This window comes from Clytia hemisphaerica, unplaced genomic scaffold (genome assembly GCF_902728285.1).
Source record: "Clytia hemisphaerica strain Z4C2 unplaced genomic scaffold, Clytia hemisphaerica genome assembly, whole genome shotgun sequence".
NCBI classification, from domain to species: Eukaryota; Metazoa; Cnidaria; class Hydrozoa; order Leptothecata; family Clytiidae; genus Clytia; species Clytia hemisphaerica.
The window spans coordinates 72248-96463 of NW_027103455.1; the positions used below are offsets into that span (position 1 = coordinate 72248).

The window sequence follows — 24216 nt, forward strand, 5'->3', positions numbered from 1 at the left end:
TTTTTGGATAAAAAATGTTTATCACGCTCACGAAACACAGTCTCAATCACGTAATCACGAGTTAATTTTCTTATCTATCACGATCACGTTCGTTCCTCCCATCACGCAATCACGCATTTTAAAATCTCAAATCACGAAATCACGAACTTAAAAAACGCCAATCACGCCATCACGAAAACCGCTGGGGGGGGCCTCATATATGGACGATTTTCAGCACTGAAGTGATTAAAATCGTCTCTCAATTTCATAAAATAAATTTGCTAGATTAATATTATACTACTGTATTAGCAATTTTCAGCACTAAAGTGATTAACATCGCCACTATATGTAAATTTTGTTAGAAAAAAAGAAAATTATATGTGGTGTTAAATATCCTTGGACAAAATACTTTATTATTTTATTTATTTGTTCTTTATTTAACGTTGGTAATAAAAAATAGTTACAAGTACTAATTAAATCCAACATGACATTCGAATATTTACTATATAGTAAATAATATTTTAAAATTTTAAAATACTAGAATATAGAACAGAGTTTGCGTGAACAATAGATTTGAGTGCCTCTTCGAAGACGAGGACGTTCGTTGGGATTGTCGTCCCCGTTTTCATTTACATCTTCATCCGTATCTAAATGACTTTGGATGAATTCAAATTGGTCCCAGCCTAATTTATTGCCGATTTTATTGACGCTTTTATAAACTTCCACAAGCATAAACTGGAGATTTTTAGTATGGATTGACTCACATTTAGCTTTCTTCAAAAGTTCATCATAGTTAAGATTGATAGAATTTTGCTTAGCCTTGAGGGCCCTACAATGAGTTTCGTTAAGAAGGTTGTGAGCCAATTTACTACCAAACATCCAGATGAGAGGACAATATCTAAAAGCAGATAAAATAAAACTATTAAATAATAAATCTGCTTGCTCTTGGTTTAAATATGCTCTAATTCTAAAAATAGTTTTGGTCTTCTGTGCAGCCTTTTTGCAGATGTCCTGTACGTGATTATAAAAAGTTTATATATAGCAGCGATTTTCAACACTGAAGTGATTAACATCGCTTAGGTGTAATAAAAGTAGTTATATTATAGTCAAACTAGAAAATCACTCATGAAAGAAAAGAGAGACAAACGCCAAAGCAAAGGTGAAGAAAGATGATGGAACTGTCAATCTAATAAAACTTTCTTGCGTAAGCAAAATCGCGGCATTCAGTAAAAGAGAGACAAACGCCAAAACAACGCTTGTGACAGCTGCGACGATTGGTGGCATGCCTACTGTTACAATGGCGTGAATAAAGTTACCAAAAACTTTATTTGCCCGCCTTGCATGAGTGAAAATGATTATCATGTAGAAAAATAGACAAAAATACTTTTCTTATCGTTGTTTTCAAATTTAGAAGCATTGATTGTTAACTATATTATATTTATTATATTTATGGTGCCATCCAAAAAAACTTGTTTTGCCTACAAAAGCTGAATACAAGCTGAAACCAATGATTTTCACGACACAAAAAGTTTCTCGGGAACCACTTTTGCTTGAAACTTCTATGACCACTCATTTTTCTCGTCTTTCAGATTTAACTAAAAAAAAGGAAAAATTCAAAAATCACCCTGTCCACCCTACTAACACCCAAATACAATGTCATTTGGGAAATTGAGACAGTGGTCAATTTTTTAAAACAAATAAAAGATGACAATGCTCTATCAGATAGAAACCTCACATTTAAAACTGTAATGCTAATGGCCTTGACAGCAACCAAAAGATGTTCTGACCTGCATATTCTTGATAACAAATTCATTGCAATTGTGGAGGATAAAATTATTTTTAAAATCTAAAAACTTCAGAAAGAAGGGAAAGGTTCCAGGACTAGTTACATATTTGAGATCCGGATTAGAGCTTTGCCCAGTTACAACTATCAAGGCATACATACTTAGAGAGAACAAAACCATTGAGAAAGGAAAACTCGAATACCCAATTTTTCTTGAGCTATGTCAAACCCCCATCAACCGGTATCCTCTAGTACTATTGGAAAATGGCTTAAGACAGTATTGACAACTGTAGGGGTTAATGTTTCAAAGTTTACCGCTCACTCTACAAGAGCGGCATCCTCTTCAAAATATAAAGCACTAGGGGCTTCAGTTTCAGAGATATGAAATGCAGGAACTGGAGTTAAGATTGGGCCATTCCAGAATTTGTCTGTAACAGGGGGGCGGACGACACAGGATTTCCGAGGTCACAAGTTTTCACCAAAATTCGAAATTTCCAAGGTGAGAGAAGAAAAATGTATGAATTTCCAAGGCAATTGAATTAAAAAAGGCCAAAAAGAGTGGAATTTCCGATGCATTTAGCAAAAGTACATGGATTTTCATCGGAATTTCCAACCACCACTGGAAAAGAAAAATTATTTCCGAGGCTATAAAAAATTGAAAAATGCACGTCGTCCGACGGGGGGTAACAAAAATTTTCTGGCCCATTCAGTTTGACAGAGATCCTATCACAAGCCAATTGTTTCTAACTTGAGGGAAGTTCAGATATGCATGCTAAAATAAGCTTTGAACAAGGAAGGACACAGCCGACGCGGCCCTTTTGGGCCGCTTACGGATCCATGGTCGCACCATAAAAAATGGGATGAGCTGGAGTTTTTACAAGATACTTCACTAATTGGTCATTTAAAGTGATAGAAATGACGCGTTCTTTAGAAAAAGTAATAAGATTCTTTTATTACATCTTAACGACCAACCAAATCAAATAAGAGCTTGTAAAAACTCCAGCATGTCCCTAAAAAATCTTGCCAGATTTTCTGATGTAAAGTTCGATAATTTTACAAGCGCCGCATCTCGGGTAAGTTATGGCCTGTCTTAAAATTACCTTAATTTTTAGATCGCATTAGTCGACAGAAAATGACCAAACAAATGACTGAACATGAAGGGTACTATGATGTAGTTTCTAGCCTGATGTGTAACCTAATTGTTTTCTCGCTGATTTTCGCGAAAAACCGCATAAACTGATTATTACGTAATAATCGATGACGTCATCAAAACTAAAAATTGAATTTCTCAAGAATGGTTTATCCAATTGTCTTCAAACTTTCACCAAAGATGTATCGTACTAAAGTCGATCATTTGATAAAAAGATTTTTTCAAAATTTTGATGACGTCAGCAGAAAATAGAATTTTTTGTTTTTCACTAATTTCTGCTGACGTCATCAAAATTTCGAAATAATTTTTTTTTCAAATGATCGACTTTAGTAAGATACATCTTTGGTGAAAGTTTGAAGACATGCCATATCTTACCCGAGATGAAATGAAGTTTTTCCCCTTCATTTGTTTCTTTTTTTGTCTGATCTGAATCGAATTATATAGCCACTTTATTTCGGACAAACAGGATTTATTTCGAACATTTACAACACTAAAACTTATTAGACCAATCAAATTAGTGAAATATGGGGGTGTTTGTAGGAGTTCGAAATACCGTTTTCCCATCAAGATTTTTGCCAAATCCCGGAAACTCGAAAATTGAAATAAATGATAACACCATCACACCGGTTTGTAGAGGTTAAAATCCCGGCATAATGGCAAAAAAAAGGCTAAATACCGTCAACGTCTGATTTCAAAATCGGCAGGTGCAAAATGCATAAAACATAATGCATATTGCATAATGCATAATATTTGAAAAATGTCTATTTTAGAGGCTATAATAAGGAGAATTTGAAAGATATTACTTTCAACAAAACAAATATACCATTTTCTACCAGAAAATAAAGGTAGAAAGCTTTAAATTTGAATTTTGGATGATGAAGAAAATCCACGATCCACTGAAAATGCTTGTCGCCATTTTGATTTTCATAGTTGTATTTTACAGAACATAGTATAGTGTAGAAAAAACACGAAAATATCTATCCGTATATTACTTTTCGAAAACGAAAACTCGAAAACGTAAATTTTATAGCAAGATTTTTATTCTGGGTTTTCTCAGAGATCCTTTTTGTTAGATAGGCCAATATCCAGCCTATAAATTAAAGCTTCATGCGAAAGCTAGATCAAAGAAAATAGGCTTCGAATCATTTTACATTCGAATGTTTATGTGTTTACCTTTTTTGAGAAAGAAGAAGGGGGAAACCTTTCTGATCTGTTGCATCTTCTTATTATTTATGCTGACGGAAAACCCTTTGTTGTTGTGATTCGAATGTTTTCTCTTTCGTTTGGATTCGAAAAGTAAATATCATGTCTGATTCTAGGGAAATCCCTCTGATTGGAATGTTTACTTTTAAGAAAGAGGTTTTTGCGTTTTTAGCCTCTACAAAGGAGAGTTTTAGAGAATATAAAATCGTTCTGTAAATTACACAATACTGTTATGTATTATGCAATATGCATTTTGTACCTGCCGTTTCAAAATACCGTTTTCCAGTCACTTTTTTTGTCAAATCCCGTAATAACGTACTATAAAAGGGCCAATCCCGTCACACCGTAAAAGTACAACCCCCCCCCCCCAAATATAGCTGTGATGGTTATTTGGGCCTTTTCAAGATCCGTTGTCGCACCATAAATTCTCTTAGATTTTTCAATGTAAAATCTTAACTTCATTCACACTTCGCGGCGCTTGTAAAGTTGTCGAATTTTCAAAAAGTAGACCCAGAACCCGGTTCGACACTTAAAGTCCGAAATGCCGTGCAGACGTCCCACGGGAAAGAACGAAAAATAAACACTGCGTGAAATACTGGGTTATAAACGTATTATGTGTTTATGCATATTATAATATATACATGAGCTATTTTAGCTCTCCGATTAGCGGACATTGAATATCAAACGGGTCACAGCCCTCACAGGCGTCCAAAATCGAATAAAAATGTTTAGATATTTTTATTTCAAGCACTTATTAGTCTTATTATTTTAATTATTGCCGACCCAAAAAAATATCAGCGTTTTGATTGGTCGAGAGCATCGAGATATTTGCGATATTTCATATTTCTCTAGTATGGAAATATGACCGCGTTGACTTTTGGGGGACTGGGTAAGCGGCAAAACCAAAACAAAAACGTTCGAATCATAAAAAAATCAAAACAAAAACAAAATTTTTTTTTCGGCTGTTGGGAAACTTTTTGACAAGAAAAATAACATAAAATGGACCGTTTTGGTAGTTGTGATGAAAATGAAATTCAAGAATTTATTGCAAAATCTAAAAATTCTAATACTACAAAATCTACCAGTCTGTGTAAAAGAACATTCGACACTTGGGCTGACCAGCGACAACAACCAAAGGATATCGAGAATCTTGACCCAACTGAACTTGACCAAATGTTGCAACGCTTCTTTGCTGAAGTAAAAAAACAAAATGGTAAAGACTATGAACCTGGTTCATTAGCAAGCCTTCAATCTGGCATTGACCGTTATTTGAAAGAAAAGCATTACAACTACTCTATCATTAAAGACAGAGAGTTTACAAGTTCTCGAGCTGTTTTAGAAGGAAAAGCTAGGTTCTTACGAGAGCAAGGAATGGGGAAAAGACCAAACAAGGCGATCAGCTTAACGAGAGCAGAGGAGGAGACACTGTGGGAGTGTGGTCAATTTGGTATTGAAAATGCATTTTCCCTTATCAATACTATCTGGTGGCAATTTACAATGCATTTTGGTTTGAGAGGTCGTCAGGAGCATCACATAATGAAGGTTGAAGATTTTACATGGAAAGTTGATGAAGAAGGAAACGAATTTCTCACCTTTGCTGAAAGTTTTTCCAAAACCAGACAAAATGGTCTTCGAGAGATTCACAGATCAGTGCAACCCAAGATGTTTGCTAATGGTTCTTCTCGTTGCCCAGTGATGATTTACAAATTTTATCTCTCAAAACGACCACTATCACTTCGATTATCGGGTCCAATGTATTTGTCTATCCATCATAAATCAACAACAAATCTTTGGTTCAAAAACCAAAACATGGGTAAAAATACCATCGACTCAATCATGAAGAGAATGATTCAAAATTCTCCTCTTGCGGCATCTTCGTCTGGTAAGAAATTGACCATAACCACTCAGCTCGAAAGACAGTTGTGAAGAGATTGAAAGCCAACAGTGTTCCTCGTTCAGAGATAATCGGCATTACTGGACACAAGAATGAGACTGGTTTGGATGCCTACGACAGCGGTGACGAGGTGGAGCAAAGAAAAATCTCCCATGCTATTGACAACGTCCCTTGTTCCAGTTCTTCCCGGGGTTCGAACCAAAATCCCAAAAATGCCATGTTGGTATCTTCTACAGATATGAGAGTACAAAATCCTACGTTTAGTTTTTTCGATCAACAACAACAAGTTTTGTACCCACGCACGTCAGCATTTAATTTTCATGGATGCACTGTCAATTTTTATAACCAGTCACAAACACCATTAACAAATGCTTCTTCTTCACAACCACGTCCGAAAAAACGCAGATGCATCATTTACTCAGATTCTGAATCTTCACAAGAACTTTGAATTTTTGTTTTTGTTTTTACACGTCCTGACTCAATGAAGTCTGTTTGTAAATGATTTGTTTAGACACGTTTTGTAAATTATTTTCGAGGTTCGAATGTTTAAATATTTTATGACATCAAGTAATAATTATTTCGTCCACGTTTTCTTTTGTTTTACAACTTTCTCTTTTGTTCTTGAAACTATTTTCTTTTTGTTTATGCACACGTTAAATGACGTCAATCAAACTTCAATCAAAATATTCGATTGATTTTCGAACAAAAAACTAAATATTTTCAAATTTTTTTGTTTTGACCTTTGTTTCGATAAAAAGTAGAAATGTGACTGCTTTTAGAATTTGATATTTGAACTTTTTCGAAAAACAATAAATTTTTTTGGGTCGACAATAAATGAGTTATCGCATGACTTCTCGTGAAATACTCAATATTTTACTCGTTCCGGACTTTTTCCGATATTTTTCCTCGCCTTACAGGCTCGGAAAAATATTACGGAAAAAGTCCGGAACTCGTAAAATATTTATCGTATTTCACTCGAAGTCATGCGATAACTATTACTTATTTCTACAAATAAGTAATATGGCGGTGTATTAGTAATGACAATCAAGTTAATTGTATTTTTGAATTTTATTGTTATAATTCTAGATTTTCTTTCATTTGTTATAAACTAAATTGTTGTGTTTCAATAACCTTCTCTTGTTCTTCTATGGCCTAGTGTCTGCAGATAAGTACTTTAGACCCGAATTTTGTATTTTCGACACCCTGGGATGGCCTAATTTCAAAATTGGAGCTCCGAGATCAAAAGTCTCTAAAAGGCGAACACTTCTGATTAGCGCACACTAACCCCTTTCCCCGATGGTGACCGCTAATTAGAGGTTCCACTGTATTCCCCTCTTCTGTGGCGAAATTGTTTGGTACACCCGGGAATTGAGAATGCTTAGGCAAATATCGGCACATAGGCTGGACATTATTTATTTATTTTTTTAATGATTATACCACTCCAACTTGGTGGGCAAAAACTATATACAAGATATAAAATTTCTGCGAGTACTTTCGGTAGCGCGGTCTGTAACACCTGCTCATTTGACTAAAAATGGACATAGAAAAAGGGAAGCTACCCCAAAAAATAAAGGATAGATTAAAATTACCATCCTTAAATACGGCATGCTGAAAGGACATGAAAATTGCAAAGACTTTGCCAAGCCTCCCCCAAGAAGTAGGAATTATATTGGTTCGAAAGAAAGGCGAGAATGGGGAAGTTTTGAAAGACTTTATTGTTAAACGAGATAATGTTGAACAGGCTTTGAAAGGGCTCGTCTTTGGTTTTCCACATGGTGGAATGGGTACTGCCTTTCCTAGTTCTAAAGTTTATGATGGACCAGATCATATTAATACGCCTTTAAAAGGCAGGTTTTTTCTATGGCTTCCCAACCCTTTTTATTTTGATGTTATAATTTACTGTGTAAGATTAGAGAATTTGCCTAATGATGGTCGACAAATTTCTCCAGGTGTTCCAAATCTTGAATACAAAACAAAGGTTCCCAACTTGAATAAGAATTTATCTGAAGGTCAACCAGGATCCTCAGATTTGGAGGAAACTTTTACAGAAAACTGTAGATGATGAAGAGACTGTACAAGATCTTGTACACCTTCAAAGAGTTGGGGTGGCCGAAATAACAAGTGAAAAACGTGAACTTGTGCCCGAAAGGAAAACATGTGGTTTTTTGCAATGGCTTTTCCAACAATATTTATCAATGGTTCAGCAGACATCACCATTCCTCAACTAACAACCCCTGATTATCAAGAGTGGGTGGATCATATCTACCACTGCGGTGACAACCGTGTGAGCTCCCATCCAACACTTCGATTTTTTCTTTTAAATCTTGGCCTAAGGGAAAGGGCTTTAAACCAAGGTTCATTTATTGTTGCACAACAACTTCATGACGCACATCTTTCTGTTGAAGAATTACGTGAAAATTTAGAGAATAATGATATTTCTGTACCAAGAAAATTGTTGGTGCTAAGTTTGCTAATAGTGATCCATATTGGCGAGACAGGAAAATTGAACTTGACAACCTTGCTTTGTTTAGAAAGATTGGATATGGGGACCTTCCAGCCTACTTTGACACAAACTCTATGGCTGAATACCACTGGGATCCCCTTAAGCAATTGCTTGCCAAGTATGAATCTGTTGTTAAAGGGTTACCCGTCGAGACTGTCCTTGAGTGCATTAATAATGATTTTTCATACCATCGTAAATTAGTTTTGTCAAATCTCCATATTGTCACCAAATACGTTGAGAGAAGGACCCTTGATTATTACAAAACTGTCGGGAAAGAACTATTTCAAACATCTGACATGTGGATTAGGTATGAGTTTGCAAAAGGTCGTGGTGAGATTCATAGTCACGCAAAGAAAATAGAAAATGCAATGGCTCTGATGACCGATGATGGAAAAGGTAATGTAAATAATCTGATGCAGCATTTGAACTTCATAGTTTACTTCAGACTGATTTACATTTACAAAATACAGAAGATTTTCACTCCTAATTTTGTATCTATGCACCCTGCAGGTGGCCATGAAGAAATTGACGAGAATGGCAAAAGGGTCTGGATCCCCAAAAAATCTGAATGGCCCAAACCTGATGGAGATTATGAACCTCCAGATTATAATCCATTGTCAGAAAAACTCTCTGACCACTCAAGTCAAGAATCCATGAGAGATTTTCATATTGCTTTGACAAATAAGGTGGGCTTGCATAAGTGTAATAATACTTGCTTAAATGTGAAGTCTGATGGTGCTAAAACAAAATATTGTCGTTTCCATTTTGGTAAGTTTGATATCGAAAATAGAACTTCCGAAGGAAAAGAAACTCATCCTTTCCATTCACTAATAACACCAGGAGAACATCCACGTTTTGAAGGCAACAGAGATCATTCTTTTCTGATATCTCATGTCAAAACATGCCTGTTAACATGGTTAGCCAACTCAGACACGCAAGCCATCATTGATCAAGACTTACTGGCTCTGTTAAGATACATCACTCAGTATGCCTGCAAGGGTGCCAAATGTACAGACGATTTCATTCGTCTATATAAACATTTATTAGATGTTAATAGTGATGTTGCATCTGTAAGAAGTATTGCCCAACAACTAATTTTGAAAATTATAGGATTGATTGATATGCCAGCAGCTGCTGTTGATTTTCTGAATTGTCGGGGTTGTTTGTTTCATTGCACTCGACAGTTCAGGAGAATACACTGCATGAAAAATGATCTTTCCGACTGTCCGATAGACGGTGAAAAGGATTTCTTTCTTCGTAGTTACATGCACCGTAAAGGATTTCTTTTCGAGTGCACAATAAGGACGAAAAGTATCCTTTCGAAAAGATTATATTTCCATTCTTTTCTGTAACCGAAAAGTTATCATTTTCTGCCCCGAAAAGTACTGGAAAGAATACCTGTTTCTTTTCGATTTACGAAAAGGATATCTTTTCGGTTTCGAAATTGCAGGGAAAGGGTTAATTTTCTGATACACTTTAATGGAAAGACTAAATTATTTTGTGATTTTCCGAAAAGAACTACTATCAGACGAAGAAAATTCACGGAAAGAGAAGATAGTCTGCTGGTAAATTTACATAAAAAGAAAAATTTCATCAAACCTTCCGAAAAGAAGTATACTATCAGAACGGGAAAGTGTACGAAAAGAACTAATTTTATGATAAAATATTTGTTAGAGGAATAGGTTTTCATCGAAGCTCCTGCATAGGAAAGCTTTCTAAATTCGATATTGTACAGGAAGAATTGATTTTTTGATCGTTTTGATGGAATTACTAAACTATTTATTTGGTGTACGAAAAATACTGCTGAGACGATGAAAATTCACGAAAAGAAAAAATATTTTGCTGGTAAATTTATATAAAAAGAAAAATTTCATGAACCTTCCGAAAAGAAATACTATCAGAACAGGAAAGTGTAAAAAAAGAACTAATTTTCTGACGTATTTGAAATACGAAGTTTTCATCAACCGACGTTACTGCCATTTTAATGAAATTAGACGATAGATTAAATTCGATAAGATATGGAAATATGATTTTCTTGGATGATTTTCTTCTTTAAAATTAAAGTCAATATTAAATAAATTCATATTAACATATATGGTGAAGTTAATATATATGTACTCATAATTCTTGTGCTAGAAATCTCAAGTATACCTTATTTACACAAAATGAGTTAAATTAATAAAATAATAAATTATAACATCTAATTTCTTGTAAAAAATGACAAAAATTGATGTGGTATAGTAGGAACTTCGATATAGGATTAGGGGGCTATTTCTGACAAAATTTGACATTGTAAAGCATTATTCGAATTTAAGAAATGAGAATTGGGTTGCGGTTAAAAAAATAGTTTTCGTATAAAAAAGGATGAACCAACTAAAAAAAGAAGTCTGACAATTACTTCTTCAATTACTTTCTCCGATTTTTCGTTCAAACGATTTGTATTTCCCCCTCATTGAAGATGTTTCTTTGGTTGTGTTGTCGAACAATCATATTTACTTCCTTTTCTTATAACCATATATTTATATCTTTGTCTTCTGATGAGACGATGTTCATTCTGTGATAAGTTTTCTCCACACGTCTTTGACATTGCAGCGAATTGATGTTTCGGCTCTCTCCGCTGGGCTCGCGATACGTTTTTCGATTTTCTGTCGAGAGAAAATTATAAAATTATACTCTACTTCTTAAACAGGATTATCTAACAGATTAATTGCCCCTTTATCTTTATTTCAAATTGAAAATAATAAGTGGAAATTCAAAATGACTTGAAGATTACAAAAAAACATAATAGCAAGAAAGAAATTATGTGTTTTAGACAGGCTATTCCAAAAATAACTAAAAAGTGTACTTACATGATCATTACATTATTGACGCAAATATTCATCGCAAAGTCTTTACTTCTTTACATTTGTTTCACTCTTTGGCTTACTGTAAAGTCCGCATGAAAACATGTTACATAATTTCGTGACAAATCAAGGCTTTTTTAATTTCTGCCAATTAAAATCTCTATATTAACATTCTTCTATGAGAGACTTAATTGGACTGCAATTGAATATATCGTAATTTTTCCACAATTATAAAGGGGTCCCAAAGGGAATGGTGTTGTTTAGTTCAAACAGTTAATTGTAATTTTTTTGATGAAACCGCCTAACAAATTTTTCAGCCTTTGAAATAGCGCCGAAAAAAGAGAAAGTATAAGAATCGTTAAGAACATTTTAAGGCTTTGGGGACTCGAAAACACCCGATTTCTTAGGAAATAATGTGCGGGAAAATAATAACATGCTAAAAACATTTTTAGGCTGAAAAGTTAAGAATACCCGAAAGCTTTAAAATTTGTTCTTAAAAAAAAAACGCGAATTCATGAAATATCAAAGTGATTTCTTTTTATATACTTTCCTGGTTCGTTATATCATAGAATTATTAAAAGATCAAAACTCTTTTAATAATTCTATGGTTATATATGTAAAAATCGTCAAACTCGCTGACCATGAAAATTATTTTCGGCTGATTTGCGAAATATCTAATTCCCAACATTTTTATACAATCTATAATGTAAAATACAGGCTTACCTACTAGCCGTAAGTGCAGCGTCGCAAAACGCTGCGAGGCCCAAAACAGTGAATCACCTTACATTTAGAATACTCAAACGAAACAAAAGTAGCTGCCAAAGGATTATACTATCTTCATTTTATGAAAGAATGCCTAAAATAAATTGTATCTCCTTCTACAAAACGCCTTTGCACTTGATTCAAATCAAATAACAAAAAATTGCCTTGCATTAAATTTTTCAACTATAATGAAGTAAATCGAGATTAGCACTTAATTAAAAGACCTTCGTAGGCATAATGGCTAGCCATTGTTGCTGGACATTTGAAAAAAACTTTGGATAACTTTGAAAAGTTTTGCAACTTTTATAAAAACACAAAATTTTGAAAATAATCTCAAAATGGAATACATGAAATGAAAGCTGCAAGTCATATACAAAGAAGATTGATTTGAGCACGTGAAGGTGTGCAAAAAGAGCTGATCATACCCCTGTCACGGTGTCACAGCCCCGGTGGAGCTTCTCCCACTGTGGGGATGAAAGTTTATACATGGCAGTTTCCAAGCGGAGACAAAATTTTCAGCCAAATTTTGTAGTGGGTCCCACAAGGTCTGTGATACCGGCAGTACCGTGATGGGTTAATCAATTATGGGACAAACTAAGGAGACAATTCTTGAAGTTTGGATCTTTCAAAGTAAAAAATGTAGGATATTTCTTATCGTTTCGACTGAAAACTGCTAATTCTATGGTGCAAAAAAGCAAAGCGGCACCTAATTTGGTCAACAGAGGACGGCTCTTCTTTTTCCTGTCATTACTCTAACAGACACGGAGTGTTTTATTGGACACTAAAAAATGATCTTGTCACTCCCTAAAAAAAACATTCTCATAATGCTCTCATAAAATTGAAAATATACTACTTTTGCCAAATCAGCTACAAGAAAAGCTGCTCCTTACTTTTATCCCGACGTAGAGATTGTAATGTTTTTTAAATTCGAAATTATTACCTTTTCTTTTTTGATGATTGTATTTTCGATATTTGATATTCTTATGAAAAAGCTTTTTGTTTAAATTTCAAGAAGAACACTTAATATTTTCTTAAAGTACAAACGAAGAAAAGACAGTCAATCTAGAAACATCAAATTCTTACATTTTAATGAAAAACGACAAAAGGAATTATCCACCTTTTCGGAGCCTTAGTTAAGAAGAATGAACTAACGGGTGTCACATGCCCAGTGAGAGTCCCCCCGGGGGGGGGTACTACCCTTGTCGACCGACGGGGGTGCTCCGCTGAGGTTCGAAAAATGGACCCTACTCGAAATTTGCGAAAAAGTGACCCTGAATGGGAAAGAAATTCCAAAATTTTCTCAAATTTTCTACTTTTTCCCCAAATTTTCCAAAAAAAGGCACCCTACGAGGGACTGATTTTTCTGTTTTGGTGTTTTTGCGACCCTACCTGGGACTCGTGGAGGTTAAAAAGGTACCCTGACCAGCGGAGCAATCCCCTTTAGAAAACCCAAAAAATTTATTTTTAACGTTTGACAATTAAAGTATGTTTCAAAGTATGTCTCGGTGTTGCTTCACCGGCTGTTTATGTATTGGATGTATACTACTCTGGTCGAGCATTTATTTATTAAAAAAGTTCATCATTTCCGCATCCCCACCTTCAGAAAAGTGGCTCTTTTTGGAAATCCAAAGCTGTCAAAAATAGACTCTTTACGAATCACCAAAACATAAAACCTTTCCATTTTCTTTTTTCAGAAAAAGTGGCTCTTTTCGAAAGCCAAAAGATTTCAAAATTGATTCTTTACGATTTATCAGGATAGAGAACCTTTCCATTTTCCTAATGTCAGAAAAATGGCTCTTTTCGGAAATCCAAAAGTGGCGAAAATGAATTCTTTTCCAATTAACAGGATATAACACCTTTCCACTTTTTTTATAGAAAAAATATATCCTTTCAATTATAATAATTGTCCGAAAATAATTACTTTTCCATCGAATCGAAAAACAAACATTTCTCAATTTTTGATATCACGAAAACTAATTCTTTTCTGTTTCAAAATTTGGAAAGGATAATTTTTCGGAAAAAGGATTTGGAAATGTATAATTTTTTTATTTGATGTCCGAAAAATTTTTTTTTTCGCGCTTCCAAAAAATGGAAAGAAGATGGTTTTATGCAGTGATAGGTCTTAGTGGTTTTCGTGCAATAAATTCAAGTTTTCTGATGGGGATGCAACAAAAGAAACACCTCTAGAAAAGTTTTTGAGTGAAAAACGTCGAATACGTTATCCCAATATGACTTTGTATAATTGGCTCAAATTTGTGTTTGCACCCCTAAGTGTGCTAAAAACCATGTTCCTGTTTTTACTGGAATTCCAACTCTTCCCATATGGCCATTAGAAGAGGACTATTGTAAGCGTCAATTAATGATTCACTCGTTGGGAACATGGGAAAATGTAAATGACCTTAAGAACGGAAAAGACTCTTATTTAGAATCATTCATGAAGTTTTTTGAAAATATAAACATTTATTAGATTAGACCTATGTCCTATGATTGTGAAAGAACTTGTCAAAAAAGCAAAATTAGAGCATGACAAAAAACTAGAAAGGGATCGTCAAAGAGCAAAAAGAGGAAAAACCTTGATGTTGATGATAGCTCTATTGACCACGAATCTGGATCTGAAGATGAGTTTGAGAATGAAATCAGAAATGAACATGAATTTTTAAGATACTTGGCTGAAAATAGACCCCAAGATTTTGAAGATTTTAGACCAGCGTCGGAGATTCAAAAAAGGCCTTTAAAATGGTTTTCGTAGGGCACCCCTTAGATCAGGGCAAATTTTTGATATTATGCTCCTGATAGGGTGTAGAATTGACAAAAAAAATTTGCCCTTCGAATCTCCTGCAGTTTTCGAGTGAATCGATTTTTAGTTAATCGATAGAACTTATCATTTTTAAGGTGGATACCCTTACCAAAATATGGTAGTAAAAAGTATACTTCAATTATATGGCATATATACATAATTTATACTTCTAAGAGAGAATGTATGTTTGAAGTATATTTCAAACATACTATTGATCATGGAAGTATCATTGATGTATAAAACCTTTCATATACTTCATTTATACTTTTGAGTGTAAGTATAAACAAAGTATACATTGTTTATACTTCTAGTTTATCTGCTTCACTTTTTTTATAGAAAAACTCAGGAAAATGTGAAAAGTAACATAAGAAGTATAGTTGAAGTATAAAAATAACTCAGATAAACCAGAAAAAAGGAAAAATGAAAAAAAATTGCTAAATTATTTTTTTCTCCAAAAATCGGACTTTTTCTCTTTTAAAGTTTTTTTTTTTAAATAAGCTTTATCTATATTAATAGCCGTATTCTGTATGTTGTTTTGTCTGTCTGTTATACTTTCGTTTTCGCACGCAATGTTTTTGTTCTTCCAAAAGATGACTTTTATTTTGTTCTTGCTCCACAAACGTGTTTCATAATATTCGCGCCATTGATAAGGCATTGTTAAGACTGCAATCAGATCATCTGTTTTGAAACTGAAAGCTTTTTGATTGGTTGTTCATTTTTAAAACCCTATCTGCATTGTTTTGTTTTCAATTTTGCCCTCACTTGCCCGAGCATTTTTTTGATGTTTTTTTTTGTATTTTCTCTTTTCTATTCTTTTGTTGTTTTTCTCTGTTTTGTTCGAATGTTTTTATTAATGACTTAAAAATTAAAACGTTCGATTTCTTTTCAAAACAAAGAACTAAATAAAAAGATGACATTTAAAAAAAGATTTTACAAAAAACAATAATATTGAAAAGTAAATGCATGTTTCTTAAGAACTGAGCCCGAATAAGACTATACGCAAAAGCGAAATGTAACCAAAAGGGAAACTTTTTCCTATAGCTTTATATGCCTGGAGAATGATAGGAAGTTTTTATCATTCCACCAAACCTGAATGCCAAAATGAATTTGGTCCTCGCATAACTTCTTAAAACGAGCCAAGCGACTGGGATGATATTGAAATTAGAGGACGAGTTAAGATATGATCTAAATTTTATCATCGAAAGGGCTTCAGATGCGTTTAGCGACACCGGCGTGCGACGCCGGGTACCAGCTAGTATATATTAATCAAAGTTGAGTCTTTAAAAAATTTGTTTTACTGAGTGAACTCATAGGTCAATATAATATCAATAAATCTTACCAAATCTTTATCTGATGGTTATTATTTTGTTCCACTTTTATTCCACATTCCACCTCATTTTGATTATTATTTAGTTAAAAGCTAAAAAAAGAAAAATAAACTGTAGACTATAAATTAAAGCATTGAAAAACTCTGAGAATATCTTTCAACCTTCACAATGAAAAAGGAATACGAAAGAAAAGATGCTGAGATTTCTTTATTATATCAATAATTAAAAAATTATTTATCAAAAATAATTGCTTATAAGTTCTGTAGTATACAAGTGTAAAAAGGACAGTGCACACGAAAAAGGGATGAGTCTGACCATTACTGATTTCAACTACAATTTTCAAGACTCCCTGTAGTTCACATTCTACCCTTTTCAAACTTATAATCATAAATTGATAAATATGATTTTTTAAAGTTGACAAAATGATTACAAAAGTCAAAAATTTCTAGGTTCACATAATATGTATATTATGTATATTATACACATCTTTTGTAAGCAAGTGAGTTGCTAAGGGTTCAACCCTGAAAAATAGCCAACATCTTAAGCAACTTGACTTAGTAACTTATTTGGGCGGATTTGGGCGGATTTGGCCCCCATTCACAAAAATAAATCATGTATTTAAAATTTTTCAAAAACAAAAATTCGCAAAAATTGATCTCGTAATATTTTCGAAAACGTTCGCAAAATTTACTTTTGAAAAACTTCAAAAATTGCAGATTTCTAGACAGCTTTGTACATAAAATTGTTCCAAAATCACTTATTTTCTTTCATTCACAAAAATTAGTATTGAATTGTTTTCTAGATTACCATGATTCGCAAAAATCTGCAAAAATAAGTAAATTATTGTAAAAATTAATAAAAATTTTAAGGTAATAAAGACAATTTTAAAAATCAAAGTTAAAAAAGACAATCAATCTTTCTCAATATTGTTTGGAAATTTAATTATGTAGTCTACTCCACTTCCACCATTAATATAGCAACAAATTTCTTTGATTTTGTTTATTTCACAAATATCAAAAATATTTTTGGTGGAAGAAACAGGAATAATATGATTTAGTTTTGCCACATTGTCTTTGCAAAAATTTGACTTGATTACTTCAGGCACTTTGATAATTGCCAAAAAAACATTACTTTGGGTGGCATCAACTAAACATAAAAAGCTATCAATCATTCCAAATGAAGAACCAAATCTGCTATTGTATTCAACTGTGAATGTGTTTCTTTTGGCAACACGTTGGTAGCTCTTACTATGAATTATATTTCCATGAAAATATATTCTTTTGAATGTTAACAGTTTTGCGTAATTTGGGTAAAGGTGTGTAATCAAAGTTTTAATTTCAGTAGAAAACGTGGTCGATTCTGTGGTTAAGAGATTTCCAACACAATAAATACCTGTTGAAATGCAACTGCCTAATCTTTGAGTGCGTTGATGGTAATGCACTGTCATTTTACTGTACAGATTGTATCCAATATCTCCAGGAGTAAATGATTGCACAATCCTTGGAATCTTTTGCTGAACCATAACATTGGTAACAATTTGTATGCTTACATTTTGTGTCCCATGAAAAAGGTGTTTGTAATCCCCATTATAATCCTCATACCAAAATGCTGACTGTGCCCATAATGGTCCGTTCTGTTTAACTAAGAAACTCATATGGAGAAGGTTGTGGACATTATACGTCTGGTAGCGATGACCATAAAGTCTAGCAACTTTCATGCAGAAATGCTTTAAAATCTTCTCTGCATTCACAAGGTCGACTGGTGAGATTGAATCTTTCAGCAGAAGAAAAATTGCTTCGACAAGCAACAAATAATGCTGAAAATATTCTTCTGGTAAATAACCATACAGCATTGGTGCAGAATAAAACAACAAAAAGGTTCTGAATTCTGAACCTTTGAAATGTTTAAAATCATGTTCAATATTTCTGGGTACTCTGCTTATCAAATTGGGAAGCCTTAAAGTCTTTACACTTGCATCTATTTCAGATACATGGCTACCTATGTACCATGGCATATCTTTATATTTTTTATTGAACCATAATTTCATTATCATTTTAACTATGCCAAGAAGAGTGTTATGTAAATAATCAAGTCCCAAACCTTTAACGATGTCGTATCGGGGAATTGTCATTGACCACGCCAACCCTTTGACTCCTTTTTGTGGTGCAACGTTGCCCGTATCAATTATCATCTGCTGGGCTTCTGCTGCCAAAGATTTTGTTTCCTTGTGTGACCTGAGAGCAGCATGACCCTCTCTTTTATCAAAATTAAAGGGGAAAACATGAACATGTCCTTTTCCAGTGTTACATGATTCACCAGGCTCTAGGCAGTATGAACAGCCATACATTCCATTGAATTGGACGATATTCTGGAACATGCTTTTGGCCGGTGCATCAAAAATACCAGAAAATAGGACACTTTCAAGGTTTTTTGTCCTTCTTCAGTGTCAATCGATTTTCCTGTAGAAAAATGAATACCTTAAGTGGACATACTTTAACAAATAGAAAATTTTTTGGCAATTTTCACTAAATTGAATTCTTGCAAAAAAATGGGAACAGGTCAATTAGCAAAATTCAATCTTCACAAAATTAAGGTACAATCTGGTACAATGAATACAACCAGTTCGAGATAAAAAACTCATTCATGTCAACTGGGCAAAACACTCTAAATTTTGATTTTTAATGTCATAAAAGGACACTTTCATGAAAGTTGCATGGTTTTTAGATGAGTTTCATGCTTACCTTCAGTACTCAAGACTTTCAATTCCTCAACAAATGGTTTCAAAAATGCTTTTAAATCTGGCTTTTTGTCAGAGAACCATAATCCAGCAAATAATCGATATTTTCTTTGATAGCTGAAATGAAAAAAAAATCTGTGTTTAAACCTTTAGAAATAAATAACACAAATTTGATGGCAAAAATATGTCCATCACATCCAGTCACTATAAGTCTGAGACTTGATTATACATTCCAGTATAAATAGAGGAAATATCAAAAGTGAACAACTTTCTATTAGAACAACAATCAAATTCTGAGTTTTTGGAAGTGAACCAGCCCTATAACAGATAAAACTTTACTAAATATTCCAGAGATCTTGAAAATAAATACCTATGAAAAACGAAAGCGAAACAATTGTGTAGTCAAAAACGAATGAGTGAAAACTGCAAACAAATTCAAAGACCAGATTTTCAGAGGGAAAAAGCAGAGGGAAATGTAAGGCAGCAAAGTGAAATGTTAAGGCTGTTGACGATATGTCTTACCGTAGTGTAGGTGAGAGCTCATTGATTGTATAATATATGGGCCATATCTCTACTTTGGAAGATTTGAAAATTTTGACACCGTCAGTATTGCACTGCAATGAAATGTGAATTTCATTTTTCTTTGCAGAATGTTCAGTTCCATGTAAAAACCCATCTTTACCAAAATGCTTTTTATACAGTTCTCCATCTAATACATCCTCAATGTTTTGTGGATTTTTCTTCCTTCTCCAGAGAGGGTACCTCAAGTCATTCATAAACCCTTTATCTAGGAAAAGTAAAAAAAATTATTTCAAAATTATTACATTTTTCACTTTTTACGTGTAAAAGCTAAAATATAAATACACAAACTATACAGTACCGTGAGAGGTCCTAATCCGACACCCCTGCCTAATTCCGACCCCCCAAATAACTGTTATGAAAAAAAATTCTATGTTTACAAACGTTCCCTCTCCAAGTTGACAATAAACTATTGCTAGAACTTTCGAAACAAAACATCTCATTACTTTTTATGATGCTTTTACTACTGTTGTCATTTATGACGTTCTGCATATTGCAATAAAAAAATATGTTTTGTTATAAGAAGCAATTATTGTTATTTGGTTCAATTGGTTCAGTGTATCAAATCTCTCAGTTTAGTTGACACTTTGGTATCTTCGTTGCGTCACAGCGAAAGGTTTGTTTTTATTTTAGTTTGTATCTTTGAAAGACCCCATCGGATTTAGGGAGTGGTGTCGGATTTAGGACCTCTCACGGTAATCACGGCTCTCCATAGCTTGTAATCACTATTCATTTATATAGAGGACTGTAAAAACCAGACAGATTTGATCATAAAAAACGTCCAAACTTCAAGGAAATGTTATAAAACGAAATAAGTGTTGATAAAGGAATTACAATGCTGAACCAAATTACAGAGTAAAGTTGTTTCAAAATAACCAATAAGTTAATTAAAAAAATAACATACATTTGAATAAAGACTGTATACTTTCCAACAATGGAATGACAATGAAGTAGGAGTTTCCATTTGAAGTCTTTTTACAATTTTGACAACACTTCTGATCTTGCAACCCAATGTAACTCATGCAATTCTTGCAGAAATGATGAAAAACAATTTTTTCCTTCACTCCGCCAAAAAACTTTTGGATCAGCTTAACAACTGTTTTTGAAAGATTTGGAATCATCATGTGAACTTCAATCAAAGCAATGAGATCATCGACTGCAACACCAGTGAGGTGATGCCTACAAAATCAATAAGCATGACATCGAACTAATGGAACCTGTTAATTGTACTAATCGGACCTGTTAATTGTACTAATCGGACCTGTTAATCGAGCTATTGAACCAGTTAATCGAACTTTGATCGGAGCTAAAATTTTAATCGACGAACAAAGTCCGATTAAGTTCGACAAAGTTCAATTAAGATTTATTTGCGTCGGCAAAAAATTCTGGGTTCTAATAGTACAGTAAGCACTTTAACGTCGGCAAAAGCAAAATTTACGTCGGCATTTGCGTCAGCAATTATAGCTGAATGCTGACGCGAATTAGAATGGCTGATTAAAAAATCGGTTCGATTAGTTCGATTAATCCGGTCTGGGACAGAGGATGGTACGGCAACCATCAAAAATTTTTTCTGTTTGTGTCGCAGCAGGTGTTACAAATGCATGCGGGCGGACAGGCGGTCGGAAAAATTCCCGGGTTTTTTTAAATTGCAGCACTAGTATGTCAGAGGCGGGTGGTGACACAAACAATACAATTTTCAGTCTGGGAAATCCTCTCAATTGCACGCTTATGTTCCAAGGGAGTAAGCGCGCAATTGCATGGTTATAATTTACGCCCGTTCCCGCCCCGGTTGAAATTGCTTAGGGATTTCAAGGGCTTCAGAATTCTCTAATTTGGGCGAAGGCATGGTTTAACGGGCAATCCATTTTTACAGAATCTTCTTCTACGATAAATTTCGAGTAAAACTACCCTAGGCTTTTGAAATTCAACAGAGCTTTCGGAAGGAATTGCGTGTCAGAATATTAATAAAGGGCCGTCCGTTTCAGAACAATTTCGATAAGCGTGTAATTACACGCTTAAAAATTCTGCCATTTTGATAACCGTGCAATTGCACGCTTACGGCCTCGGAACATAAGTGTGCATTTGAGAGGATTTCCCAGACTGGTTTTTTTATGGCCGCTAAGAGCGATCAAGAAAAAAGCTATACCTTAAAAGAACAAATTGCTTTCCCGGATTTTTTCCTACATCTCCGCACCGGAAAACCAGTAGAAAATATGATGCGGGCAGGTGACGCGAACAGAACAATTTTTTGATGGCCACTGAGTGAAAATTTAATTATATAGGTTTTTTAGAAAATAATTTCAAAGTATAGTTGTTGTTTTTTTTTCGTCAAAGCGAGTAGGATCGGTCGGCTTAGGCGAATGGAACATATTTTTGATTGACGTCCATCCAGAGAAGGAGAAAAAAAAAATCAATATTTCACCTTGTAATGAAGGTTAGAATGAGCATGATGCTAACTGAAACAGTTATTTGTGAACCGTAGTAGAGAGGTTGACTTCCTTCATCATCTTCCATATCATTTTGACAATTGGAGTCTTCTTCTACTTCTTCATCAGAAGAAGTGAAACGGTTGTCACCGTCTGTATTTCTGTAATCTTGCTCCTCCTCAAACTCAGATAACTCATCTTCTTCAGCACTAAACAGAGCTGGATCTTCAAACTCATCAATACTACTGCTATTGTCTTGTTGATATTGAGACGAGCTCATAACAGTGTGATTTTGGCCGTCATCATCTTCACTTTCACAAATTTCATCTTTCCAATCTAAATCTTTTCTGTTGGCAGTACTAATCACAACAGGTCCATCATGTATATCCACATCATCCTGTCCTTCGCTATGATCCATGTCACACCCCAAGTTATCTGAATCTGCTGACATATTTTCTGGTTCTGCTGCTGTTGTTGTTGATGAAATACTTTGATTTACCTCAAGAAACTGTTTATTTGATTCCATTTTCTTCTTCAAGTGATGTTTTGATGTTCTAGGCATGTTACTTCCCACACTTTCATACAGATACTGCCCATAAAAGCCACGTTTTCTACTTTTTTTCGTCTGAGTCAGGTTTGGCACTTCTTCATTGGCCGCCATTTTGTCTTGTTGCTTCAGTTTGTGGAGACCTGGGTTTTAGAGATATCCTTTTAGATTTAATTTGCAGAATGAAAAAGAAGCCCGTATGTTTTCAAATTTGATACGTGCTGTAAAATACATCCGTACTTTTGAAATGATTTTAAGCGCCGACAGCGCTAAAAGCCACTTCTAAATTCGTCGTAATTTAATCGTCCGCGGCGTTATTATAATCCCGAGCGTGCGGGCTAGCATTTACTTGATGGTCTTGATGATACATCATTATACAGATTATATGGTGCAAAAATGTAACAAAGTAACAATGTGATGAAGAAAGAAATGGAAGGGGAAGCAGATACAATCTAATCGAAAAATTCAGCAAAAATCCACACCAACACCGAGATGACACTTAGAAGACTTCGTAGTCTCTTATCTACTTAAAATAAAAGCAGGGTGGTTTACACACACCGCACGCCAATTTTGTTCAAGCAAAAATCGTGGGCTAAAATCTTTAAACAGTTAACAGACTTTTCACCAATTTTTGACGACGCTGCATAATTGAAGCGATATTTTACCTAGTTGCTTGAAAATCGGCCGACAAGATTGACGTGTTTATTTAGCCAATCCTTCTTGCTGCCTTGCTTCTTCTGCCCCCGCCATGCTCGCGTCGTACGGCGATCACACCATCACATCAACACAAGCCTTCAATTAATCATCAAGGAAATTTTGTATACTTCTGACTTAACAAATTACAGTATACAGTATGCTGAACTATAACTATGAACAATGATATACATGGCCCCGTTATGATATGGCGGCCGCCCTGGCCTGACTGCATCTAGAATTAATGAACCCCTTTCATTGTCTCTACACTCCAGGCTGTGTCATAATATACCTACGCCAAAAAGAGTTATGGCTGCCACCGATGATGCTTTGCCCCTTTCTCTCTAGGGGGGGACCTTCTCCAAAGTAGATCTATTCTGATCAATTTCCCACATTTTTTTATAAGCAACTCCGTTTTTCGGGTCAGGCGTGGAGTTGCTAAGGGTTTTTCGAAATTCAGGCTCATCAAAGTTGCTTGCAAGGTTGCTTAAAAATTTTCAAGTTTAAAATGGTTAAAAATCACATTTTGGCTTTTTCAACAATTTTTCAATTTTCAGTGGGCAGTAGACACATTTTTCGAAAATTTTCAAGGCTTTCTTTCAAATTTGTGTTAAAGTTGTTTTTATTATTGCTGAGGAAAAAAGTTGCTAATTTGGATTTGAGGCCTCAGGGTTGTAAGCAAGTTGCTTATTTTTCGGGCCATTTTGAGGCCTGAGCCCTTAGCAACTCGGCTGCTTATAAAAAAATGTGTATCTGATCTAAATCTAAGGGTTGTAATGCAGATGGGAAAGATCTGATATGGGAGATAAATGTGACCACTAACATGGACCTCTGGGCAATGACATTTAAATACAATCATGGACTTCAATGTTTGAGAAAAACACTGGAAAATGCTCTGGAAAGAGCATGGAATGGTCCCCTTCCCCCCACCCCCAGTGGCAATGTTTAGTGCGAACAATCTTCCCACCGACTTTTCCAATGCCCTTCAACAT

At 34.5% G+C, this 24216-nt stretch overlaps 1 protein-coding gene and 1 long non-coding RNA gene across 2 annotated transcripts; one reads left to right on the plus strand and one right to left on the minus strand.

The window, feature by feature from the left end:
• The first annotated feature begins 5114 nt into the window (after positions 1-5114).
• LOC136798221 (uncharacterized protein KIAA1958-like) lies at positions 5115-6041 on the plus strand. Its single transcript, XM_067054800.1, has one exon. It carries the CDS (start codon positions 5115-5117, stop codon positions 6039-6041), a length of 927 nt encoding a protein of 308 aa, XP_066910901.1.
• A 13478-nt stretch (positions 6042-19519) lies between these two features.
• Positions 19520-23312, minus strand: LOC136798218 (uncharacterized). The gene is made up of 3 exons (XR_010845361.1): positions 23197-23312; positions 20463-20737; positions 19520-19766 (listed from the first exon to the last, which is right to left on the minus strand). It is a non-coding gene; the product is annotated as an uncharacterized lncRNA (long non-coding RNA).
• Between the last annotated feature and the right edge of the window lie 904 nt (positions 23313-24216).

Excerpts from the sequence above, each read along its gene's own strand:
- LOC136798221 (XM_067054800.1), top strand. The coding sequence starts at position 5,115 with ATGGACCGTTTTGGTAGTTGTGATGAAAATGAAATTCAAGAATTTATT.